General features: G+C 42.9%; 1 protein-coding gene and 1 non-coding gene across 2 annotated transcripts in view; one reads left to right on the top strand and one right to left on the bottom strand.

Moving 5' to 3' along the window:
* The window catches only part of PLA2G4D (phospholipase A2 group IVD), a 41,352-nt gene extending 26,993 nt beyond the window's left edge, over positions 1 to 14,359 (top strand). The window contains exons 13-20 of the mRNA XM_043980563.1: positions 411 to 633; positions 6,025 to 6,142; positions 7,535 to 7,672; positions 8,256 to 8,363; positions 8,767 to 8,958; positions 9,274 to 9,440; positions 12,264 to 12,450; positions 14,151 to 14,359. Coding sequence (XP_043836498.1) covers positions 411 to 633; positions 6,025 to 6,142; positions 7,535 to 7,672; positions 8,256 to 8,363; positions 8,767 to 8,958; positions 9,274 to 9,440; positions 12,264 to 12,450; positions 14,151 to 14,359 — 1,342 coding nt within the window. The remainder of the gene's footprint in view (positions 1 to 410; positions 634 to 6,024; positions 6,143 to 7,534; positions 7,673 to 8,255; positions 8,364 to 8,766; positions 8,959 to 9,273; positions 9,441 to 12,263; positions 12,451 to 14,150) is intronic.
* Positions 14,360 to 15,482: 1,123 nt separating this feature from the next.
* Positions 15,483 to 15,589, bottom strand: LOC122744806. Its single transcript, XR_006355150.1, has one exon. It is a non-coding gene; the product is annotated as a U6 spliceosomal RNA (small nuclear RNA).
* Between the last annotated feature and the right edge of the window lie 8,046 nt (positions 15,590 to 23,635).

The raw sequence follows: 23,635 nt of genomic DNA, 5'->3' as shown, positions 1-23,635 counted from the left end.
ATCACAGTCTGAGATTTTATTGTTTGGAAATTGATTCCTTTGAATAGAATCCCTAAAGGACTCTGATGGCACTTTCGGTCCCTTGTTAAAAGCACAGATATTAAGGGGTCTCACCCTAAGCTTGCAGTCAGTTAACACCTAAGAGGAGACTGGCTGACAGCTAGCTAAGAGCAAGACCCTGGGAGAGTAGAACACAGGATGGTCCCCCGCAGTGTGGGGAGAGAGAAAACAGGAGATCAGAGAAGAAGCCAGCAGTCTGGTGATGATGCAGGAGAGCCATGGGCTGGGGGTACTTTGCTGCTGCCCCCAGGTGGGGGCCTTATTTAGGGGTCTGGAATGAGGAGGAGGAGTTCGGTGAACCCACCCAGTCCCTCTTGGCTTCAAGGTGTCTCTCTCCCCCTTCCCATCAGGACTTTATCTAGCTTGTACGAGGATCCTGACTGGTCACAGCAAGACCTGGAGAAGCCCATCAATCATGCCCGAGAGAACATGACCAAAAGCAAGCTGGGGGCCTTCTCTCTGGGGAGCATGAAAGGGTACCAGCAGGAGCTGAGACGGCGGGCTGAGGAGGGGCGCCCCCCTTCCTTTGTCGACCTGTGGGCTCTGGTCCTGGAGTACCTGTTACATGGCAAGGTGAGGTTCAGTTGTGGGCTTATGCATGTGCATGTATACATTGAAGTGTGTATCCATATATGTATATATGTTTGTGTGTATGAATGTGTGTGAGTGTGTATACATTCATAGGTATATAATTCCATGTTTTTATGAAATAAGCAGGCTAACAACTGATAAAGCATTTATTAGGCTCTTACTGCATGCCTGACACTATGCTAGGTATTGGGGAGATAAAAAACCAACAAACAAAAATGAAAACAGGAGCCTCGCTCTCATAGTAAATATATTCTATCAGGGCAAGTAACATGTATGTACTTGAATTGGCTTGTGAAACATCCAGTCTGTCAATCAATAAGCATTTATTAAATACCTACTATGTGCCATTTGTATTGTTCTGGGTGTTAGAGATGCCAAGACAAAAATAAAAAGAAGAGACCTTCCCTCATGGTGCATAGGGAAGCAACATATTGAGGGAATACAAAATATGAACAAAAGAAAGGCCATTTTAGGAGGAAGAGGCACCAGCAGCTAGTGGGGAGCCAGAAAGGCCTCATGTAGGCTGTGGCAGTTGAGCTGAGCTTGGAAGAAAGCTAGAGATTGTAAGTGGCAGAGGAGGAGAGGAGGGAGTGCATTCCAGTCATGAAAGACACTGCCCATACAAAGGCAAGGAGGTGGGATGCTGTGTGTAAGGAATGGCAAGTGGGCCACTTTGCTTGGACCACAGAGAGCATGAAGAAGAATAAAATGTACTAAGCCAGCAAAGGTAGATTGTGTAGAGCCAGATTGTGAAAAGCTTCAAATATCTTCTGTAAAATTCAATCAGAGGCACCTTTCTCTGCCACACACCGCCCCCCGCCCTTCCTCAGCCAAAGGAGGCTGCTGGGCCCCCTTGGCCTTTAAATAGAGTCAGGCAGCTCCACTGTCAGATGGAATTTTGAGGAAAGAGCTGGAAGGAAGCTGACAGAATGGTGCTAATATTCTATGAGACAATTATTTTTCATTTTCAATTTTTTTCAATTACATGTAAATTTTTTTAACATTTATATTTTGGAAAATTTGAGTTCCAAATTCTCTTCCTCCTTCCTCTGTCATTGAGAAGGCAAGCAATTTGATATAGGGTATTTTTGTGCAAACAACACATATTTCCATATTAGTCATGTTGGGAAAGAAAACAAAGACCAAAAACAAAACAAAACCCCCCAAACAACAACAAAAATAAAGCTAGGTGGCGCAGTGGATAAAGCACCGGTCCTGGATTCAGGAGGACCTGATTTCAAACCTGGCCTCAGACACTTGACACTTACTAGTTGTGTGACCCTGGACAAGTCACTTAACCCTCATTGCCCTGCCCCCCCCAAAAAAGTAGACTTAAAAAAAGTAGACTTTGATTTTTATTCAAACTCCATCAATTCTTTCTTTGGAAATGGATAGCGCTTTTCATCATGAGTCCTTCAGACTTATCTTAGCTCAATGTATTGCTGAGGATAGCTAAGTCATGCAGAGTTGATCATTGTACAATGTTACTCATACTGTGTACAATATTCTCCTGGTTCTGCTCACTTCTCTTTGTATCAGTTTGTGTAAGTCTTTCCAGGTTTTTCTGAAAGTTCCATTATCATTTCTGCTCATCATTTCTTATAGCACATTAGTATCCCATCACAATACAAGATAACATTTTAAAGGAACACATCAAGACAGATAAAGGCACTTACTTTTTGGAGATAATGAGCAAATTCAACAGATTAAGCAAACAAACTAACAAAAGATTTTGATGTGATAAGAAGTGTTCTAAAGAAATCAAAGGCAGAACTCCAGTAAGTTAGTGAGGATAAATACCCATAATAAGAAATCAAGATGTCTCCAAGAAAATCTCTCCCTGAAGTAATAGGAGAGTCTCAAATGAGGTAAAAAAATAGATCCATCTATGTTAAAGGTTTTCCAATAGCTGGAACTCTTGATGCCATAAAAGATGGTTAGAAACTAAAGGTCAAGTATAAAATATTCAAATGGGGAGAACAGTAAAAGCATTAAAAGGATCAGTGTTTGCTATATCTAATAGTGTTGAATCTGCCAAGGAGTTTATAGAACCTCCTGAACAAAAATAAAAAGAAAAAAATAACAAAAACATGGAATTTCTGATGCTTTTTAAGGAACATTACTTTGCAAAAAAAAGTCAATCAATCAGTCATTCAATCAATCAACATTTATTAAGTACCTACTATGTGCCAGGCACTGGGAATACAAAAATAGGCAAGACAGTCCCTGCCCTCAAGGAGGGAGAGAGAGAGACAACATGAAAACAAATATATACAAAACAAACTATATGCAGGATAAATAGGAAATGATTAATGGAGGGAAGTCACCAGAGAATGAAGGAAGGAAGTATTATAAAGTAGAAGCTAAAGGAAAAGCTAAACATCGAAGAAGAAAAACAGAAGCATGGATAAGATAATAAATTGCAATCTCTTAATGAAAAGAGTTTGGGTGATTTAGATAATCAAAGCTATATACAGATCTCCATCCACCTTTCTCTAATCATGGAGAAATAAAGTGAATGGAGAAATAAAATAAATATAAGAATAGCAAAAGAGAGAATAATCCAATTTAAAGGAAAAGTAAATGCCCTATAAATCGGCTATAAAACTGCCCATACCTTTTGACCCAGTGATACTGGTAGTAGTTCTGAATCCCAAAGAGATCAAAGGAAAAGGAAAATGTCCTATATGTACAAAAATATTTAGAGTAGTTCTTTTTGTGGTGGCAAAGAATTGGAAATCAAGGGGATGCCCATCAATCAGGGAATGACTGAATAACTTGTGTTATACGACTGTAATGGAATACTATTGTGCTATAAGAAATGAGGAAGGGATGAGTTCAGAAAAACTGGGGAAGATTTATATGAACTGATGCGAAATGAGAAGAACCAATAGAACATTATACAAAGTAACAGCAATTTTGTAAATGTAGTCAACTGTGAAAGACTTAGCTACTCTAATCAATACAATCAATGATCCATGGCAGTCCCAAATGATTCATGATGAAAAATGCTGTTCACTTCCAGAGAGAGAATGGATAAACTCTGTGTGCAAATTGAAGCTTTTTTTTGCTTTATTTTTCTTGTCTTTTTAAAACATGAATAATATGGAAATATGTTTTCAATAGAAGAGGAGAGAATTTGGAACTGAAAATGAAAAAATGAAAGTTAAAAAAATTTGAAAAAAGAAATGCCAATGAAGCAAATAACGGAAACTTAACATTAAGAAACAGGTGTAGCATGGAAATTATTAGAAGGAGAAACAGAGAAAAAAGCTTAGGAGGAAAAAACATTGAGGATCCATAGGAATTTCCAAATAAGTTGAAGAGAAAAGGCTGCAAATTTAAAGGAAAATGAAGGGGGTATAAAATTGCCAAGCTTATACCTGAGAAATGACAAATACCCACACAGGTAAAGAAAACAAAATTCAATAGTGCTGAATGTTAGGGAAATGGTGATGTTGGATAATCCCTTGGTAGTGGTGGTTTTTGTTCTCCAAGAGGACCAAAATGACATCACTTCGTTAGAGTCATGCTACAGTGTGTCTGACTGTGACTGATCAGATCAATATGAACTCAAGAAGGCTCTTCCATCAGGCACAAATAATCCATATGAACTCTAAAGGTGGAGATGTCTCTAAATTTGCACATTTCACATTTCTTTTGAGCTACTGCAAGATAATCTTTTTGTGTGTGTGTGAGGCAATTGGGGTTAAGTGACTTGCCTAGGGTCACACAGCTAGTAAGTGTTAAGTGTCTGAGGCCGGATTTGAACTCAGGTCCTCCTGACTCCACGGCTGGTGCTCTATCCACTGCGCCACCTAGCTGGCCCCCTGCAAGATAATCTTAAAAGGGCATGAGTAGAATCTGAAAAAAAAGAATGTGCACCAAAATAATTGAAAACAGAAAATGGAGCCAGAGATCAAGAGGTTGAAACAACATTTAAAAAAAATCATTCTAAGTAACTTTTGAGTTCTTTTGGATTTGGAGGTCTTTAAAAAGAAAACCAAATTAAATCCATTTCAATGTCTATCTTAAAAAATTCAATTCACAGTGCTGTGTGGCTAACACTGTTAGGTGTGGAGAGGGGAAATATGGAATAAATACAAGACACAGTCTTTACCCTCAAAGAGCTAACAGTCTTTCTGGGAACAAAAGACCATGGAACAATATGAGAGCACGAAATGACAGTGTATTCCTGAGTCACAATATAGTGAAGAGATTATCAGACTGGGTTTCAAAGGACTAAGTTCTCTTGAACACTAGAGGAGAGTTTCTTTATCCCGATGTCCCAAGGACATTGGAGGTGGAGAACACTCAGATGAATGCAGTTAGAATGGTGAGGGGCCACAAGATCATTCCACATGGATGGTTAAAGGTACTGAGGGTGTTTAGCTTATGGAAGAGGAGTCCCTGGGGAATATTTGAAGGGCTGTCACATGGATGAAGTATAACATAGATTTGTCCTTCTTGGTCCCAGAGGATAGAACTAAGAACAATGGGTGGAAGTTATAAAGAGGTGAATTTAGGATTGATGACAGGAAAAGCTTCCTAAAAATTATAGCTATAGAAAATATGGAATGGGCGACCTTGGGAGCTAATGTGTTTTCCCCTCCCTCACTAGAGGTCTTCAAGCACAGGCTGGATGACCACTTGTTAGGGATATTGGAAGGTAGAATCTTGTCTAGAGGTAGGTTAAATGAAATAGCTTCTGAGGTCCCTTATAATACTAATATTCTCTGGTTCTTTGACATACTTGGTCGGGCAGATCCCTTCTCTGGGCATCAGGTTTCCTTGTCTGTAAAATGAGGGAATTGTATTAGACCACTGAGACCCCTTCTGGGTCTAAATCTTGATTGTATCTGAAGTGGTATGACCCTACTATAAATTGCTTTGGAGCTTAGCAAGAAAAGCAATTAGTAGGAGCTGAAAAATACCTTCCATTTCAGGATCCCTGGGCTTCCTGGAGGAGGTGAAATTTGAAGGGTGAAGAGGATTCAATATGGGGAATGACATATATTTAAATAAAAAAAATGCAACCCTCTCTTCCCACAGAATTTACATTCTAAATTAGAGTCATTTCCTTAAACACCAGGGAAGGGGGAGAGAATCCATTTGGGGCTGAGGGATTATAGGTACTGATCATCTCCATTCTATCCTAGGGATTCTGCTATTCAGACTAGGGGAGAGGAAGGATTAATGGAATGGGGAGGGTCCCTCCATCCACATCCTACTCTCCATTCTTATCCTCTCAATAGCTTGAGAGGAGACCCAGCAGAGGTCCCCATCATAGGTATGAGCCCAGGGCTTTGTTCTTCCCCAAGTAGCATTGACTCCCTAGTCATTTTTTCAGGTCAGCCACTCTCTCCTCCCCAGGTGACTGAGCACAAGTTGTCAGAGCAGAGAGCATCACTGGAGAAGGGCCAGAATCCACTTCCACTGTACCTGGGTCTAAACGTCAAAGAGAACAACCTGGGGACCTTGGACTTCAAAGGTAAAATACCCCCAATCAAAGTCTTCTCCTTCCCTCAGGTCTAAGGAGCCTGAGATCCTCTTTAGAATCAAGTATGGGGGGCAGCTAGGTGGCGCAGTGGATAAAGCACCGGCCCTGGATTCAGGAGTACCTGAGTTCAAATCCGGCCTCAGACACTTGACACTTACTAGTCACTTAACCCCCATTGCCCCGCAAAAAAAAAAAAAAAAAAAAAAATGAATCAAGTATGAATTCGACTTCCACATATACACAGTCAGTCATACAGTGTCTATCAGGTATTTATTATGTGCCAGGCACTGTCCTTGGTGCTGGGGAAACAAAAAAATGAAATAGTCTGCCTTCAGAGGGCTTACCTTCTATCGGGAGAGACAATATGCATATACATTAGTATGTACAGAATAGATAGATGATAAATACAGGTTAATTTGGGAAGGGGAGCAGTAGTACTGAGGGGAGGGGATGAGGAGAGCAGGAATCAAGAAAGGCTTCATGTAGGAGGAGGAAACAAGGGATTCCAGCATGTATAGAGGCAGAAGATGGAGTTCTAGGGGGGAGAAATAGCATGAAGATCTGTTTGGCTGAACTATGAGAGTACATGAAACAGAGTAATGTATAATAAGGCTGTAAAGGTAGATTGGGGCCTGGCTGTGAAGAGCTTTAAATACCAAATAGAGAAGTTTACATTTGATCCTGAAGGCAATAGGGAACCAATGAAGTTTATCGAGGAGGGGAGTAACACAGTCAGACCTGTGCTTTAGAAAATCACTTTGTCAGTTTTGTGGAGGATGGATTGGAGATGGGAGACACATGAGGCAGAGACCAATTGGGAGGCTATTGCAAGGGGACAACTAGGTGGCGCAGTGGATAAAGCACTGGCCCTGGATTCAGGAGCACCTGAGTTCAAATCCAGCCTCAGATACTTGACACTTACTAGTTGTGTGACCCTGGGCAAGTCACTTAACCCTCATTGACCTAAAGAGAGAGAGAGAGAGAAAGAGAGAGAGAGAGAGGCTATTGCAAGAGTCCAAGTGAGAAGTGATAAGGGCTTGAACTAGGGTGGTGGCTACACTTACACCCAGACCTACACCCACATCCTCCCCCTCCTCGACCATTCCCCAGAACCCATCCACACATAAATACAAGGCAATCCAATAGATTATACAGATTCCCATGGGCTGCATGTGGGGATAGAGTGGTCGACAATGGGGCCCTCAATATCTTTTGGGCAAATGCCAGCTAGTTAACACCTGTGAGACAGGAGGAAGACTTTGGAGGGTGGGTCCTGTTGGGTTGGTGGCCCTTGCCATTGTGCAGCCTTGAACAGCTCCTCCTTCCTCCCCCCTTCCCACTCCCCTCCTCCCCTTCCACATCTGTCCCTCCCTCCTTGTGCAGAATGGGTGGAGTTCTCCCCCTATGAGATTGGTTTCCTGAAGTATGGGGCCTTCATCCCTTCTGAGCTCTTTGGTTCTGAGTTCTTCATGGGACAGTTGATGAAGAAGCTCCCAGAGTCCAGGATCTGCTTCCTAGAAGGTGAGAGGGCTTGGAAATTGAATTCAGGACCAGTCAGGTATGAGGCAATCCTACCTTTGATGCTTCTTCTCTGTGTGACTGGGGATAGGCACAACCTTTTGGGTCTCAGTTTCCTGATCTGTAAAATGGGTGTATGTATGACTGGACAGTTTCTGAAGTCCCCTCCAAATCCTATGATCTCGTTTCAAATCCCACCTCTAATATCTGACCTTGGTCAAGTCACTTACCTTCCCTGGGCCTGTTTCCTTGTCTGTAAAATTAGGGGATTAGATTAGATGGGTTCTGAGTAGGCCTTCCAGACCTACATCTATGACCCCATGGTCTCATTTACCTTAGTTCAGGGTTCAAGGACAGTATCTGGGGCAGTCAATATCTAGACACCTGCTATTTCCTGGGAGTGGCAAAGCCCAAAGCAGAGAAATAGAATGGCGGACCTACTTCCCATCAGGCCACTGAGAGCTTACTCCTAATGGCATGGGGTTAGGGGAGGGTAGATGGCATTCCATTGCTCTGGCCAGAAGGGCTTTGAGCTTGGAGCTGATTTTCCTTTCCTCTTGGGGTGCTGCATCTGGGCTTCCCTCAGGCCTATGGAGTAACATCTTCTCTGTGAATCTGATGGATACCTGGTATGACCTCACCAGCTCAGCAGAGACCTGGAAGCAGCATATCCGGAACAAGACCAGAAACATTGGTAGGAACCAGAGACGTTGAGGGGAAGCCTGGGGCTTGGAGAGGGCTCTGATGGAGTGAACAGCCTATTGGGACCCGTCTCTGATAAACATGGGATGTTAGGGGTGGGGAGACTGAAGATGCAAGTGAGAGGGAAGGGATGGAATTTGCCAGGCTCACTGAAGCAAAACAAGGGATTTGAAACATTTGAAACACTGGGGACGGGCAGCTAGGTGGCACAGTGGATAAAGCACTGGCCTTGGATTTGGGATGACCTGAGTTCAAATCCAGCCTCAGACACTTGACACTTAACTAGTTGTGTGACTCTGGGCAAGTCACTTAACCCTCATTGCCCTGAAAAAAAAAAAAAAAGAAAAGAAACACCGGGGACCTCGCTTTCTTTCTCTGTGTGTCTCTGGCTACAGAAAAAGAACCCCCTGGCTCCCGGAGCACCTCCTGGATCAATATGTCCTGGCTGCAGCCTGGAGCTGCTGTTACCCAGGCTCTTCAGGGCCTCCTGACGGGGCGGCCCCTTCACCACCGATGTCATAATTTCCTGAGAGGCCTTCATCTGCATCAGGACTACTCTGGCCAGAGGAATTTCTGCACCTGGGGCGGTGAGGGCGTGGCTCTTCTCCTGCCACCTAAGGGAAGCTGCCAGGCTGGGCTGGAGGTGGCCAAATTCCAAGCTCCCTGTGTGTGGGGGTGGGATGGTTTCCAAGTCATGAAGGTTCTGGGGGCATCTGGCCTCCTCCTTGTGGGCTCTGAGGGCTGGGGTAAGACTCAAGTCAAGGAGAGCCCGCTTTAGACCAAGGCAAGATGAGGAGGTTGGGGCAGAGTTAGAATGAAGAGATTAGGGCCTCGATGAGTCTCTGGGGCAGGCTTAGGTCATGTTTCTTTGTCCCTAACTTTCATTGCTTTCCCCCGCCTAGACTGCCACCTGGATTCTGACCCCAGCCAGCTGACCCCTCTGCAGTCCCAGCTCTGCCTGGTAGATGCCGCCTACTTCATCAATACCAGTTGCCCACTCTTATTGCGGGCAGGCCGGAGCCCAGACCTCATCTTCTCATTTGGCTATTCCCTCAACTCTCCCTTTGAGGTGCCTCTTCCCAGCTCCTACCACCCACCCAGAGACCAACTCACCCCCCTGCCCCTAATTCCTTTTGAGACCCCCAGCCCACGTTAGGCTTTTGGGGTCAAGTTCTAGTGTTGGCCGTGCCACTGACCAGGAACCTACCCTGCCTTGCTGAACCACCTGATACCCCAAGAGGAGAGAGGGGCAATTTAGACCCTTTGGCATGAAGTCTTTTGTCAGGGTCCCAGGCTGGGAACTTGAGGGGGGTAGGTAGAGAGTACTCAGACACATAGGAATGCATATGGGTGTGAGAGGCAGCATGATAGAGATTTTACAGCCGTGCCAGACTCAAATAAATGCTGATCCCTTCAAACTGCATACTAACTTAGAAAACCATGAATTAACATTATCTATATTGTATTGTATTTTTATTTATTTTGTTAAAACACTTTCCAATTTCATTTTAATCTGGTTTGTCCAACACTTGAAAATTTTACAGGCCTCTTGCCACTATGAGGTCACTCATTTGAAGCCTCTGATGTATGTGCTGGACTGGAAAACCAGGGTTCAAATTTGACCTTAGAGGGCAACTAGGTGGCACAGCGGATAAAGCACTGGCTTTGGATTCAGGAGGACCTGAATTCAAATCCAGCCTCAGATACTTGACACTTAACTAGCTGTGTGACCCTCAGCAAGTCACTTAACCCTCATTGCCCCACCAAAAAAACCCCACCAACAACAAATTTGACCTTAGACACTAGCTGTGTGACCTTAGATAAGTCACTTAACTTCCTTGTCCCCCACTTTCCTCATCTGTGAAATGAAGGTGCTAGACTTGGCATTTAAAGTTTCTTCTAACTCTAAATCAATCCTCTTATGATTCTATGATAGTGTAATTCCCCCAAGAGTCACAAGGTGGATGAGGGCAGAGCTGGAAAAAGACCTCAGAGATCCTTATGCCTTGATGTCAACTTTGAAGTTGGAGTTGGCAGGGAGATAAATTGCTTAACTTCCCTGAGTACCCTGAATAACTAGCTACAACAGCTAGGGAGCACAGTGGATAGAGTACTGGGCCCGGAGTCAGAAAGACCTGAGTTCAAAACTGGCCTCAGACATTTACTAGCTGTGTGACCCAGGATAAGTCACTTCACCTCTGTCTACCTCAGTTTCCTCAACTGTACAATGGGGACCTACCTACCTCTCATGAATATTGTGAGGACCAAATGAGATAATATTTATTAGCACAGTGTCTGGCACATAGTAAGCACTATATAAATGTTAGCGATTACTATCATTATTATCCAAATCCAGATTCCAACATTCCCCCACTGTACAGGGGGGATAATAGCACCTACCTCCCAGGGGTGTTGTGAAGATCAAATGAGGCAATACTTGTAATAAGTGCTTAGTGCAGTGCCCGACACATAGTAGGAACTTATAAATGCTTCTTCCCTTTCCCCACTCCTTCCCCCTTCCCTTGAGGAGGATAGGTGTGGCAAAGTGGCAACACTGGTCTTAAAATCAGCATGGCGATGATTCCTGGTTCTCCCACTTCACTAGCTCTGTGATGCTGGGCAGGGCTTTCAACCTTTCTAAGCCTCATCAATAAAATAGAGATAATAGTAGTCATAGTACCTCCCTCCCAGTGGAATGTGAGTTATAATTAACTAGTGCTAGAACCATTAACCAAAACAGGAAACAGATTGCACTAATAAATCAAGCTGAAGTAATGAGAGAGAGAGAGAGAGAGAGAGAGAGAGAGAGAGAGAGAGAGAGAGAGAGAGAGAGAGAGAGAGAGAGAGAGAGTGCAAGAGAGCACAATGGACCAGACCCCAATACTTTAAATCAGGCCAGATTTGATGCCGATATCTGGCATTTACATATGTAGGGATTTAGGGTTTATAAAGATGGTCTACCAACTTTATCTCATCTAGTCCGAGCCACAGCCCTGGGATCAGACAATACACATGATTATACCTACTTTACAAAGATGGGGAGGCTCTGGTGCCTCAGAGAGAGTGAATGACAAAGTCTCTGCCAAAGAACTAGTAAATAAGGCAGGATTTGGGGCAGCTAGGTATTGCAGTGGATAAAGCACCAGCCCTGGATTTAGGAGGACCTGAGTTCAAATCTGGCCTAAGACATTTGACATTTACTAGCTGTGTGAACCTGGACAAGTCACTTAACCCTCATTGCCCTGCCAAAAAAAAAAAAAAAAGAAGAAGAAGAAAAAAAAAAAGAGGCAAGATTTGAACTCAGGTCTTCTGGGTCCAAGTCCAACAATTTCCCCACTGCATCACTTTGACCAAACTGAGGGTGTTTTTGTTTGTCTTTAAACCAAGTGAATCAGTTTGAGCTGCACTCTAAACCTAGACATTTTCTAAAATTGTTGAACCAACTGGAATGTCAATTAATGGCTAAACCCAATCTGAAAAGGGGCTGATAGTTCCCACCATGAATCAGGGGGTATGGGTTTGAACTCTGGCTCTGCCTTTTATTCCCTGTTTCATTTATTTATTATTATTAATTATTTATCATAATATAGTCATTGTCATAACCTTGGAGAAGCCACTGCCTCTCCCTGGGCCTCAGTTTCCTCATTTGTGAAATGAGAGAATTGGGCTACATGTCCTGTGGTATAGTGGGAAGAGCGCTGGCTCTGAAACTAGAGAGCCTGGGTTCAAATCCTACCTCTGCCACTCCCTGTGTTACCTCAGGTGAATTACTTCATCTCTCTGAGCCTCGGTTTCCTTACTTGTAAAATGAGAAGTTGGATCTGAGGTCCCTGTTAGCTCTACTGCTCTGATCCTGTGTTAGTCCTGGCTCTGACACTACTCTCTTCTCCAGGCGCTGGAGCAGATGGAGATCTACTGCCGAGGGCAGGGCATCCCTTTCCCCAGGGTGGAGCTGAGCCAAGAGGACCGTCGACAGCCGAGGGAGTGCCATGTCTTCTCGGACCCTGACTGCCCCGAAGCCCCCACTGTGTTACATTTCCCCTTGGTCAATCTTTCCTTCAGAGAATACTCAGCCCCTGGTAAGCCAGCCCCAATTCCTCCCTGCCCCTATCATCCTCGGTCTTGCCTCATCTTTGACCAGCTCTCCCAGTCCCAGAGCTGTGGTGCCTCCACGTGATGAAGCTGAGGAAGCAGCCTGGTCTAGGGGAGAGAATCCTGGCTTGGGGTCAGGAAGACCTGGATTCAAATCCCACCTTTGACACTATCAGCCACATGAGCCTGGGAAAGTGACCTAAGCTCTCTAGGTCTCAGCTTCCTCAACTAAAATGAAAGGGTTGGCCCACACAAAGTCTCTTCTAGTTCTAAATCTAGGAGTCACTGAACTAGACAGAAAACTCTAGTTCAGAAACAAGGGTTAAGATTATAATATCCTAGCCTTCTGAGAGGGAGATGCTGTTTTTTCTCAGGTAGGCTAGGCAAGCACAGCCAGAGTGGAATCGATCAAGCAGCAAGCATTGATTAGGCACCTAGTGCATGCTAAACACTAGGCTTCCCATCCTCGAGAGATTACAGTTTACCTGGGGAAAACATATATGTCTGCTGTGTGCATTCATGTCTATGTATTTGTGTACATAAAGTACGTGCACATGTATACATGTGTATATTATATGAAATATGCCATATAATACACATGTGTGTACACACCCATATAAAGACATTTATCTATCCGCACACACCAAATATCTATGCACACATGTGCATTTGCACACACATGCACTTATGTGTTCATGTGCATAGACAGCAAATATTGCAGCAACACATGTGTGCATACACATTTAAATGCATGTGTAAGTGTGCATGCAAATAAAATAATCGTGTGCACACCTTTGTGCATGCCTATATGTACAATACACATATGTGTTACATATATACACGTGTCATGTGTGCATGTGTATATGCATACACATGTAAAATACCTACAAAATAAGTACAAGATCATTCGGAGAGGTGGGGCACTAGATTATAGGATCAGAGATTTAGAGCTGAAAGGGACCTTGGAGGCTGTGGAATTAGAAGAGGAAACCGAGGCACAATGAGATGAAATGACTTACATAGGGTCACACAGGTAGCAGCCAAGAGGGCAAGAAAGACCTCATATAGAAGCTGGCACTAGAGTTAGCCTTAAAGGCAGCTGTGGATCCTGAGAGAGAAGTGAAAACAGTGGGCAAGGGCATGGAGTGCCACGGGTGAGGCACAGCCTAGACTGCATGGAGCAGGGACCAAAGTTAATAAGAGTGGAAAAAGGGGGCCGGGCCCGGTTTTTGAAGAGCTTTCAGTGGCAAACAGAGGAGCTTGTATTTGAGCCTAGAAGTAGTAGAGAGCTACTGCAGTTTATGAGAATCGAGATGGTCAGATTTGTCCTTTAGGAAAATCAGTTTGGCATCTAGGCAAAGGATGGATCCAGCCCATAGGGAGGGAAACTGATGGGCTAGTGATCTAGAATCATCATATTCCTGGACAGAGGAAATTGGAAAAAATGCAAGGGACTCATTGAGCACACCCATGATCTTAGGCCTGCTCTGTAGGTCTTCTGTTTCTCTCTCCTCTCAATTTTCCTAATTAAATCCCTGGAGGTCTTTTCCTAACTAGTTCTATGGTTTCCCGAAGTGGATTCCCAGGGGTCTTCTAACTAGCTTCCTAGTGCCCAAGAGCAGCATGTAGGGCCTTGGGAAAGCTCCCTGCCCCGCTCCTGATCTCCCCATCTCTCACCATGGCTTAGGTGTCAAGCGCAGCCCGGAAGAGCTTGCGGGTGGCCAGGTGGACCTCACAGGCTTCCTGTCTCCATATTCCCTGGCCAACATGACCTACAGTGGGGCTGACTTTGATCGGCTGCTCCATCTCAGCGCCTACAACGTCCAGAACAGTCACAGTGAGATCCTGAGGGCCCTGAGGGCTGCCCTGAAACATTGCAAACGGCACCAGCCCTGAAGGGGCAGAAGAGGGGACAACCCTGAGAGCTCAGAAGGGAGACTGGCCCGGTGCCCTCAAGGCCTTCTGACTCTGTCTCTTCCCCCTCAAGGCCCCAACCTGGCCTTGCTTTGACAAAGCCTCCCAGGTCCAGAAAGTTATCTAGTCAGCTCTGTAATTGGACCATTGGATGGAGAGGCACCTCCACCTGAATCCAAAGCAGCTGACAAAAAAAAACAAACTGTTTCCTTGTCTTCCCTAGAGAAGCAACTCAACCCAGACCAGCTTTCCTTCTGGTTATTTTCATCCCTGTGCAGAATGAATTTGATGCGAAGATGGGGGAGTTAGACCTGGGGTATGAGCATGGGGACTGTGTGACTGGAGTGTAGATTGGAAGTCTGTAACTAGGGCAAGGTGATCAGTGCTTTGTCCCAGGGCAATGCATTTAGAAGGTGCTAGATTTAAAGGACTTCCACAGCACTGTAGAAACTAGAGTTTAACACCTTGTTAGACTAATTAGTTAAAATAGGAAGCTACCAGGTGGTGTACTGGTATGAAGAACTCTTCTTCCTTTCCCACCCTTATTCCCCACCAAAGCCACCTTATGCTATTATTCTGGGGTCTCCATCTCCCCACAGTGGGACACTGTACCGGCCCTCTGGTCACTTGTGAATACATCTTGTTGTTCTTGCCCACAGGGTATATTTGTGTAATTATGCATTGTTCATACTAGTCCCAGCTGCAAAAATTCCTAGTTATGGCTCCGAGTCAGAGACACTAGTTGGAGAGGCACCAGGACTTCACTGAAGATCCTATTAATTAATCAAATAAAAAACATTTATGAAACCTCTACCATGTGCCAGTCACTGGGCTAGGTGCAGGGCATACAAGCATAAAGAATAAAACAATCCCTATCCAAAATGAACTTAGATTATATTGGGGGAGACAAGAAGTATATAGAAAAAAGAAGTAGGTTTTAGTTTAACATAAAGAAAAAACTTCTAATTATTGCGGCCAATCAAGCAACAAGCATTTATTAAGTGCCTACTGTGTGCCAGACACTGTATTGGGGATTCTGGATACAAAGACACAAAAAATTTAAATAGTCCTTGCTCTCAAGGAGCATACTTTCTTTCTTTTTTTTTTCAATACGGAACGCTTCACGAATTTGCGTGTCATCCTTGCGCAGGGGCCATGCTAATCTTCTCTGTATCGTTCCAATTTTAGTATACGTGCTGCTGAAGCGAGCACAAGGAGTATACTTTCTGTGGTGGAGTGGGGGTAGGGAACAGGACATGCATAAATCAGAAACTACAAAGTATTTGTAAAATAAATAAGCACAAGGTAGTGAGGGGGAGAAAATGCTAGCTTTGGGAGGAATCAAGAAAGGGTTCATGCAGAAGGTGCTGCTTGAGCTGAATCTTGGATGAAGTGAAGGATTCTGTCACAAAGTGGAATGGGATGCTTTGGGAAGTGATGGGATTCCTTCAATCTGAAATCTTCAAATGAAGTCTAAATGATCGATTTGGGGATATATTGTAGAAATACAAATATAATGTTTCCAAAATTAAACTCATTCTCTATTCTCTCTCCCTCTCTCTCCCTCTCTCTCCCTCTCCCTCCCTCCTTTCCTCCCTCTCTCTCCTTCCTTCTCTTTTTCTCTTTCCCCTGCCCCAGCCTCAAATCAGAGATTCGATGATGACTTGTTAAGAAGTCAGTATGATGCAAAAAAACAAAACAAAACAAAACAAAACCCACTGGATTTGGAGTCAAAGGACTTGGGTTCAAATCCTACTTCATCCACTTATTACCTGTATGACCTTGAATAATTCACTTCTTCCTTGGCTTTATTTTTCTTACCTGTAAAATGAAGGGGCTACTTAGAATATTTCTTAGGTCCTTTCCAATACCCTAAACCTATCATCTCTGTGGAAGACAGAACTCTTGGTCGGTTACAGGTTGGATTAGGTGGTTTCTGAGATCCCCTCTGAACCCAAGATTCCATGATCACCTGTCAATGATTTTATAGAATAGATTCCAGTATGAATCATATCCCTAAAGCTATTAAACTATGTGTATACTTTGACTGGTTGATTCCACTACTAGGTCTATATACCCCAAAGAGATCAAAGAAAGAAGAAAATTATATGTACAAATATATATGTATATCACATATATATATGTGTGTGTGTGTGTGTATGTATGTATACATAAAAACTCATTCCAGGGTGGCAAAGAATTAGAACCTGAGGGTTTGCCCATCATTTGGGGAATGGCTGAACAAGTTATGGTATATGAATAAGATGGAACACTACTGTGCTACAAGAAATGATGAAGGGGATGATTTCAGAGAAATATGGGAAGACTTGTATGAAATGCTGTAAAGTGAAGTGAGCAGGACCAGGAGAACAATTGATAGAGTAACAATAATGTTGCAGAGATAAACAACTTGGAAAGACTTAGGGATTCTGATCATTGCAGTGACCACCCACAGTTCCAGAGAACTCATGATGAACTGTGCTATTCAGGTCCAGATACAGCGTATTTTTTTTTTTTTGACGTGGCTAATACAGAAATTTGTTTTCTTTGACTATATGTGTTTGTAATGGGTTTTGTTTTTCTTGCTTTCTCAATAAAGGGAGGAGGTGGGAGTAAGTGAATTTGGAGTTGAAAATAAAATTGAATCCAAAAATTTTAAATCTAATTTGGTAAATGAAAGAGTGAGAGGAAGGAGTTAGAGAGAGGGAAAGAAGGGAGAGGGAGGAGGGGAGGGAGGGAAGGGAAGGGAGAGACAGAGATATTCCAATGTGGTGGTTGGGTTAGGGTTGGGCTAGATGACCTCTAAATCCCCTTCTCATTCTAAGAGTCTAGGAGATTCCTCCTTCACAGAGCCTGTCTTTATGATCTAATTCTTCTCTCTCTCTCTCTCTCTCTCTCTCTTTTTTTTTTTTTGCAGGGGTAATGAGGGTTAAGTAACAAGTCGCACAGCTAGTAAGTGTTAAGTGTCTGAGGCCGGATTTGAACTCAGGTCCTCCTGACTCTAGGGCCTGTGCTCTATCCAATGCGCCATCTAGCTGCCCCTGAGGCCGGTTTTGAACTCAGGTCCTCCTGAATCCAAGGTGGTGCTTTATCCACTGAGCCACCTAGCTGCCCTGACTATGATCTCATTCTTCTCAAGGCCACTTCTCAGAGCCCAGCTCCTCCAAATAAACAAAAAAACAAAAAACAAAAAACCCAACAACAACAAAAAAACAACCCAACCTCATTAGCTAGATAGAGGCTATCAGCATTTTTTTCAGATTCAGAGTTAGTGGAGGTCTAGGTTTCTTCTTTTAAATTTGGCCTTTCTTTGTCTTTCTGTTTCTGTTTCTTAACATCCCTCTCTCCTCCTCCCGTTTTAAACTCCTCTTTCTTTCTGTAGGCATATATTAATTGTTTCTTATTTGCCCAGCCCTGTATTATGAGTTTCAGGTACAGAAGGAAAGAGGCCACAAAAGTAGAAGAAAACAATCTCTAATGGCAAGCCTTTATAGTTATGTCAGGGAGCGGGGTTCTTGACTGCCCCTGGTCTTGGGCTGGGCCCTCAGAACAACACCTAGGGTTAAAGGCCTCTCCTAGGCAAAGCTGGCTCTGGGCATGGGGAGGTGAGTCAAGACTGACATTAAAATTGAGTACTTTCAGAGAGGGTATGTTTGTTGGAGAGACCTTTCTAGAGAAAGTTTCCTAGGTAGGATCTGGTGCTTTCTCTTCTGTCTTTAGTTATCCACTAATGGCCCTAGAGTCTATTTTTCTGGCCTCTCTCTTCACTGCCCAACTCCCCCAGCTTCTGTGTCTTGGCTCTTTCCTCAGCCTGTTGACTGGGGCTGTTAACACTCTGGATCCACCCAGCCCCACTGAAGGGTGTGAAATGTTGCAAACCTTGCCCTGTTTGGTGTGAGGACTGCTATTCGATGTCCCAAACTGAGCCTGCCCTCCCCTAAGGGGCATTGAAGATGATTGCATAAGGTACTTCCTGGGGCCCAGAGCTTACCAGAACAGTTGTAATTATGGAAGAGACAGACAGGGCCCAGACAGGTTGTTCAACCCTCTGTGCCAGGCTGATCTGGCTCTCTGCTTCTTCTGCATACTGTTTTCCGGTGTGGGCAGGTGGTCAAGCAGGGCCTCTACCACTGGTCTGGGTGAACAGGTGCCATGTTTTCTGGGTGACCCCATTGTTTGAGCTCTTGAAGCTAGTGCTTCCAAGGGCAGAATGGGAATAATATCCCATCAATCTATCAAGGATTTATTGAGCACCTATTATGCCCTGGCACATAGTAGGTCCTTAATAAATGTTTATTAATTAATTGATCGTTGATAAATTGGTTATCATTGGATTTGGAGCTGGAAGGAATTTTACAGATCAGCGAGTGGAGCCCCCCCCATTTTAAAGATGAGGAAACTAAACCCCAACAGGGAAAGTGACTTTACCTTGTCACAAAGGAAGTAAGTAGCAGGTTGGGATTTGAATTCAGGTCTTCAAATTCCGAATCCAATGGTCTCTTCACTACCCCATATTGTCTTATGCAGAAGAGTGCTATGCTACTCTAATAGTTACCATGGGGGATGCAGGAGAAGAGGATCACAAGACATGGCCCAAGACATTAATGAACTTTTATTCTAGCTGTGAAATAGAACAAAAACACATGAAACAATTAGAGAACAACCATGTGTCAAACTGTGTGATAATACTTTTTAGTCTCTTTTTTTAAAATAGTATTTAATTTTTCCCTAATTACATGTAAATATAGTTTTCAACATTCATTTTTAAGAATGTTATTTTTATTTTTAATTTTTCTCAATTACATGTAAAGATGTTTTTTGAGTTCCAATTTTTTCCTCCCTTCCCTCCCCCACTCCCAAAGCCAATGAGCAATTTGATATAGGCTATACATTACTATCAAGTTCAACATATTCCCACATTAATCAGAACAAAAGGAAAAATGCAAGAAAAAATAAACAAGAATAATAACAAAAGTGAGACTAGTATGCTTCAGTCTGCATTGAGACTCCATAGTTCTTTTTCTGAATGTGGAGAGCATTTTCCACCATAAGTCTTTTAGCATTGTCTTGGATCATTGCATTGCTGAGAAGAGCCAAGTCCATCACAGCTCATCATCACAAAATGTTTTCAACATTCATTTTTTGTAAGATTTTGAGTTCCAAATTTTTCTCCCTCCCTCCTTTCCCTCCCTGCTTCCAAACCCATCAAGCAATCTGATATGTTATACATTACAATCATGTTAAATACTAGTCATGTTGTGAGAGAAGAATCGGAACAAAAGGGAAAAACCACAAGAAAGAAGAAACAACAACAAAAGTGAAAACATTATGCCTCAATCTGCATTCAGACTCCATAGTTCTTTCTCTGGATATGGATAACATTTTCCATCATGAGTCTTTTGGAATTGTCTTGGATCATTGTATTGCTGAGAAGAGTTAAGTCTATCACGATTGATCATCACACAATCTTGTTATTACTGTGTATAATGTTCTCTTGATTCTGCTGTGTGATAATACCTTAAAGCTATTAGGAATTCAGAGAAGGGAGAAGATCAGTGTAGGTTCAAATTATCAAAGAAAGATTCATAGAGATAGTAGAAACTGAGTTTGGAAGTTAGTTTGTATTTCTTTGTAGGTAGAAGAGAAAGGAGGGCATATCAGGAAGAAGGAATAACATGAGAAAAGTGCACAAAGGTGGGAAAGAACATAGCCTGTGCGGAGAATTGTAAAAGAGATCAGCTTGATTTGAACAAAAAAGTGAGTGTTGAGAAGTAGTGGATAATGAGATAGGATAGGAATGGTAGTGCCAGATTACAGAATAATAACCAGGTAGAGGGATTTGGATTTGTGTTAGGCAAAAGGGAGCCATGGTGGGTTCTTAAGGAGGATAGCAACATTATGAACTAGCAGACAGTTTGGAGGAGAGGACAGACTAGAGGCAGGGAGATGGAACAAGAGGCCACTGCCTCTTAATTCAGCAGTAATGTGATGAAGGCCTTAATTAACCAAACTGGTATTGGTGAAAGTAGAAAGAGGAAAGGATAAATCTGAAAGACATTTTTAAGGAAAAAAATTGAGAAGAGTTGGTGACAGTTTGGATATAAGGGAAGAAGAATAGGGAAGATTCAAAGATGTATTCAATAGTCATTCAAAACATTTGCCAAGTGACTCTTGTATACAGCAGTAGAGGAGACTCCTAGATTCCTAACCTATGAAAACTCAATAATGGTGGTACTTAATTCCTATGAATTGTAAGGGCAAAATTTAATATGGGGAGAGTTAATTGGGTAGCTTGCCATAATATTGGGGTTCAGAAAATAATGAGGGACCTCTAGGTCCAAAGTTTCCTCCTTTCCAAACTGCGTTTTTTAGTTATTTCTCCCAGGTTAATAAGAAAGGAGACTAACAGCCTCTTTTCCACCAACAAATCCGGTTTTATTAATGGGAATAAAATATATAACAAAGGTGAAATCAATAAAGCCAGTGACAAGGGAATAGGTGAAGAGAAAAAATGGATAAGCTTTCTGGCTCTAGCAAAGACTGACTCAATCCCCAAACTTGCTTCCAGCTCAGCTAATTAGAAGAGCTGGCTTCATTTCTATTAACTCACCACCTGGGGTCCGTAGTTTCTATAGGAGTCAGCTGTGCAGCCCCTCTCCAGACCACTCTCGGAAGCTCACCAGCAGGAAATTCCCACCTCAGTGTTCTCTTTTCCACCTTTTCTCTCCCTCCCCCAAAAGGGAGGTCCTTCAAGCTGGATGGCTGAGATTGGTCCCCCTGGTGATGTCAGTAGTATATGTCACTCAGGGAAAGCCAAGTGTGGCCCATGTCTAATCATCCCAAGTAGGTACTTAGTAGGTTTCTCGAATAATACTATATCAATCAAGTGGGACCCCTGGGCATCTGCCAAATTCCATTATTTTGTCACACTCCCCACTTTGTTTCGTCAAGAAACATGTAGTGCTTCCTTGATGAAACAGAATGGAGCAGTTGGGAAAGAAAACCAATATTGGGGAGTGGGATAAATTAACAAGTTTATTTTTGGACATATTGAATTTCAGTGCTGTACTTACACACTAAATGGCCCCTAATGAATAGTTTTGCCCTAAATGAAAGATACTTGCAGTATTTTGCAAACTTGCAGGTGTGACCTCAGAACTACTATTTATAATAATTTATAACAGTAAACTTGGAGACTAGAAGGGTTACCAGTAACAGAGAGTAAACAAATGCCTTTCTCTTCTTAAAAAAAGGAAAAAGGGATGTTATGAAAATATTAGGATTGTTTCCTTGTAAAGTTCTAGAACAGATTATTAAATGTATGCTTTTTGAACAGTTAGTAAAGCAGACAATGATCACTAAAACCCAGCATGGGTTCACTAGAATAAGTCATTTCAAACTTACCTCATTTCCTTTTTTAGGCACACTGGACTATTCTAACAATAAGAACTATTCTTGAAGCTCAGGGGGGCTAGCTAGGGCATTCACTCCCTCTCCTTTCTCCACTAAAGGGCCCCTCTTCTGTGGATGCCTCTCTCCCCCATACCATCCAAGCTGGGTTTTGTGAGAGGCTAAGTGCTTAGCAAGGAGAACAGACTCTTTTCATCAGACTCTTTGGCTCACTGAGTCCCTTACTGAGTCCTGGCACTCCTGAAAGAGGTGGGGGAATTGCTTAAAGCTTGGGTTTCTAGCTTCCTCCCAAAGAGAGGAAATGGACAATCACTCAATGTACAATATAAATCAATTATGGGATAGGTATTTATTTCCTACATACAAAAGAATTACTAAAAGACTCACAGTATACATTGACAAGACTTAATCAGTAACTTATAATCTATAACTAGTGTTATGTTACAAATATTGGAACATAAAATAGTTTGTGAGATGGCTGAATTGGCACTGTTAAAATTTCTCCTCAGTTCTACACTCTCTTCTCAAAGTTTATTTCTACTGACCAACCAGGCTGGGGCTTGGGCTCTTTCTCTTATCAGTGGTCATCTTCTCTGATTCAGAAGCTTCTTTAATGCCAGTCAGCTCCACCAGATAGATTCAGTACCTCTGGACCTCTTGAACTCATAAGGTCACCTGCAAGCCTGGATACAACCACCTCGAGCTCAATGTGCATTTTTTTTTTCAGAAAAAGAAACTCAAAAAATGGTTTTATATTCTCAAAACTTTTTTTTTTACAGCAAAAGTCAAAGTAGCCTTAGTGTCTGGTTAAATGTGAAGGTGAAAGTGGCCAGGCCATAGGGTCTGTGGTGCATTAAGGTGAAATGAGGGCAGAAAGGCCCCTGGAGGGGGGACATTGCCCCAGGTTTCTCAGTAACACTGTGCAGCTAAGGGCCCAGGTGCAAGCTCATCTACTTGAGTACTCCTGTTCTAGCTGCCACATGGGAACAATCAGCATGATGCCCAGGATCAGACAGGAGGGAGGGTAGTGCTTTTCCCATTCCCACCCCCAAGGAAAGTCTAGTGAAAAATAGAGCTCCTTAGTGCATGAAGGACTTGAAGAAAGAGGACAGAGTTATTCCCTTTCTAGATCAGTTCATTTTCAGTCACTCCCTACTGAATCTTTGGCTCTTTGTCCTCAGCAGCCAATAAGGGGGTAGTCACTTCAAAGCGCAAGCCTTTCAGTACTGAATCATATGTGGTTTGGAATAATCTCCAAGGCTCTCAGGTGCTAAAGCAACACATAAGTGGTTAGCCAGAATCAGGCACAGTAACTTTGCACACTCCCCGTGTGCAAACTCTGTTAAATAGGTGCTGTCCTTACTCCATCAGTTGGGGTGAATTGGCATAGTTGTTCATATCCCCAATTCTGGAAAGTTCTCTGGGATCACAGAGACTTGAGCATTGTCCTTCCAAATGCTTCCTCCCAGGTTCTTTGAGCTAAAGAGTTTCAATGATAACCTTTGGCACAATCCTTAATTACCTCCCAAGTGTCAGGTAGAGTCTCTGCCCTCTGTCCTTAAACAATCCCAACCTTGACAGTCTTTAAGGAGGGCTTGGAGATTCCAATCATCCCCAAATACAAAGTTATGCAAATTCCACAAACAATATTTTTCAAAGCTCATCAGAAATGATTGCCTGTTTAGTATTTATAGAGGGCCTGACTGTTCTAAGCCAAGCAAATGGAGAAAAATAAAAATTAAATTAAATTAGAATAAAATAAACTTAACAAAAGTGAAAAACGAGACAGAAGAAAAGGGAAAAACTGAGCTTTCCCTCTCAAAAGGAAACTCTAGTCCCAAATGAGCC

This window comes from Dromiciops gliroides, chromosome 2 (genome assembly GCF_019393635.1).
Source record: "Dromiciops gliroides isolate mDroGli1 chromosome 2, mDroGli1.pri, whole genome shotgun sequence".
Classification (NCBI taxonomy): domain Eukaryota; kingdom Metazoa; phylum Chordata; class Mammalia; order Microbiotheria; family Microbiotheriidae; genus Dromiciops; species Dromiciops gliroides.
The sequence above is the reverse complement of the archived record's forward strand: the minus strand, read 5'-3'. Positions and strand labels throughout refer to the sequence as shown.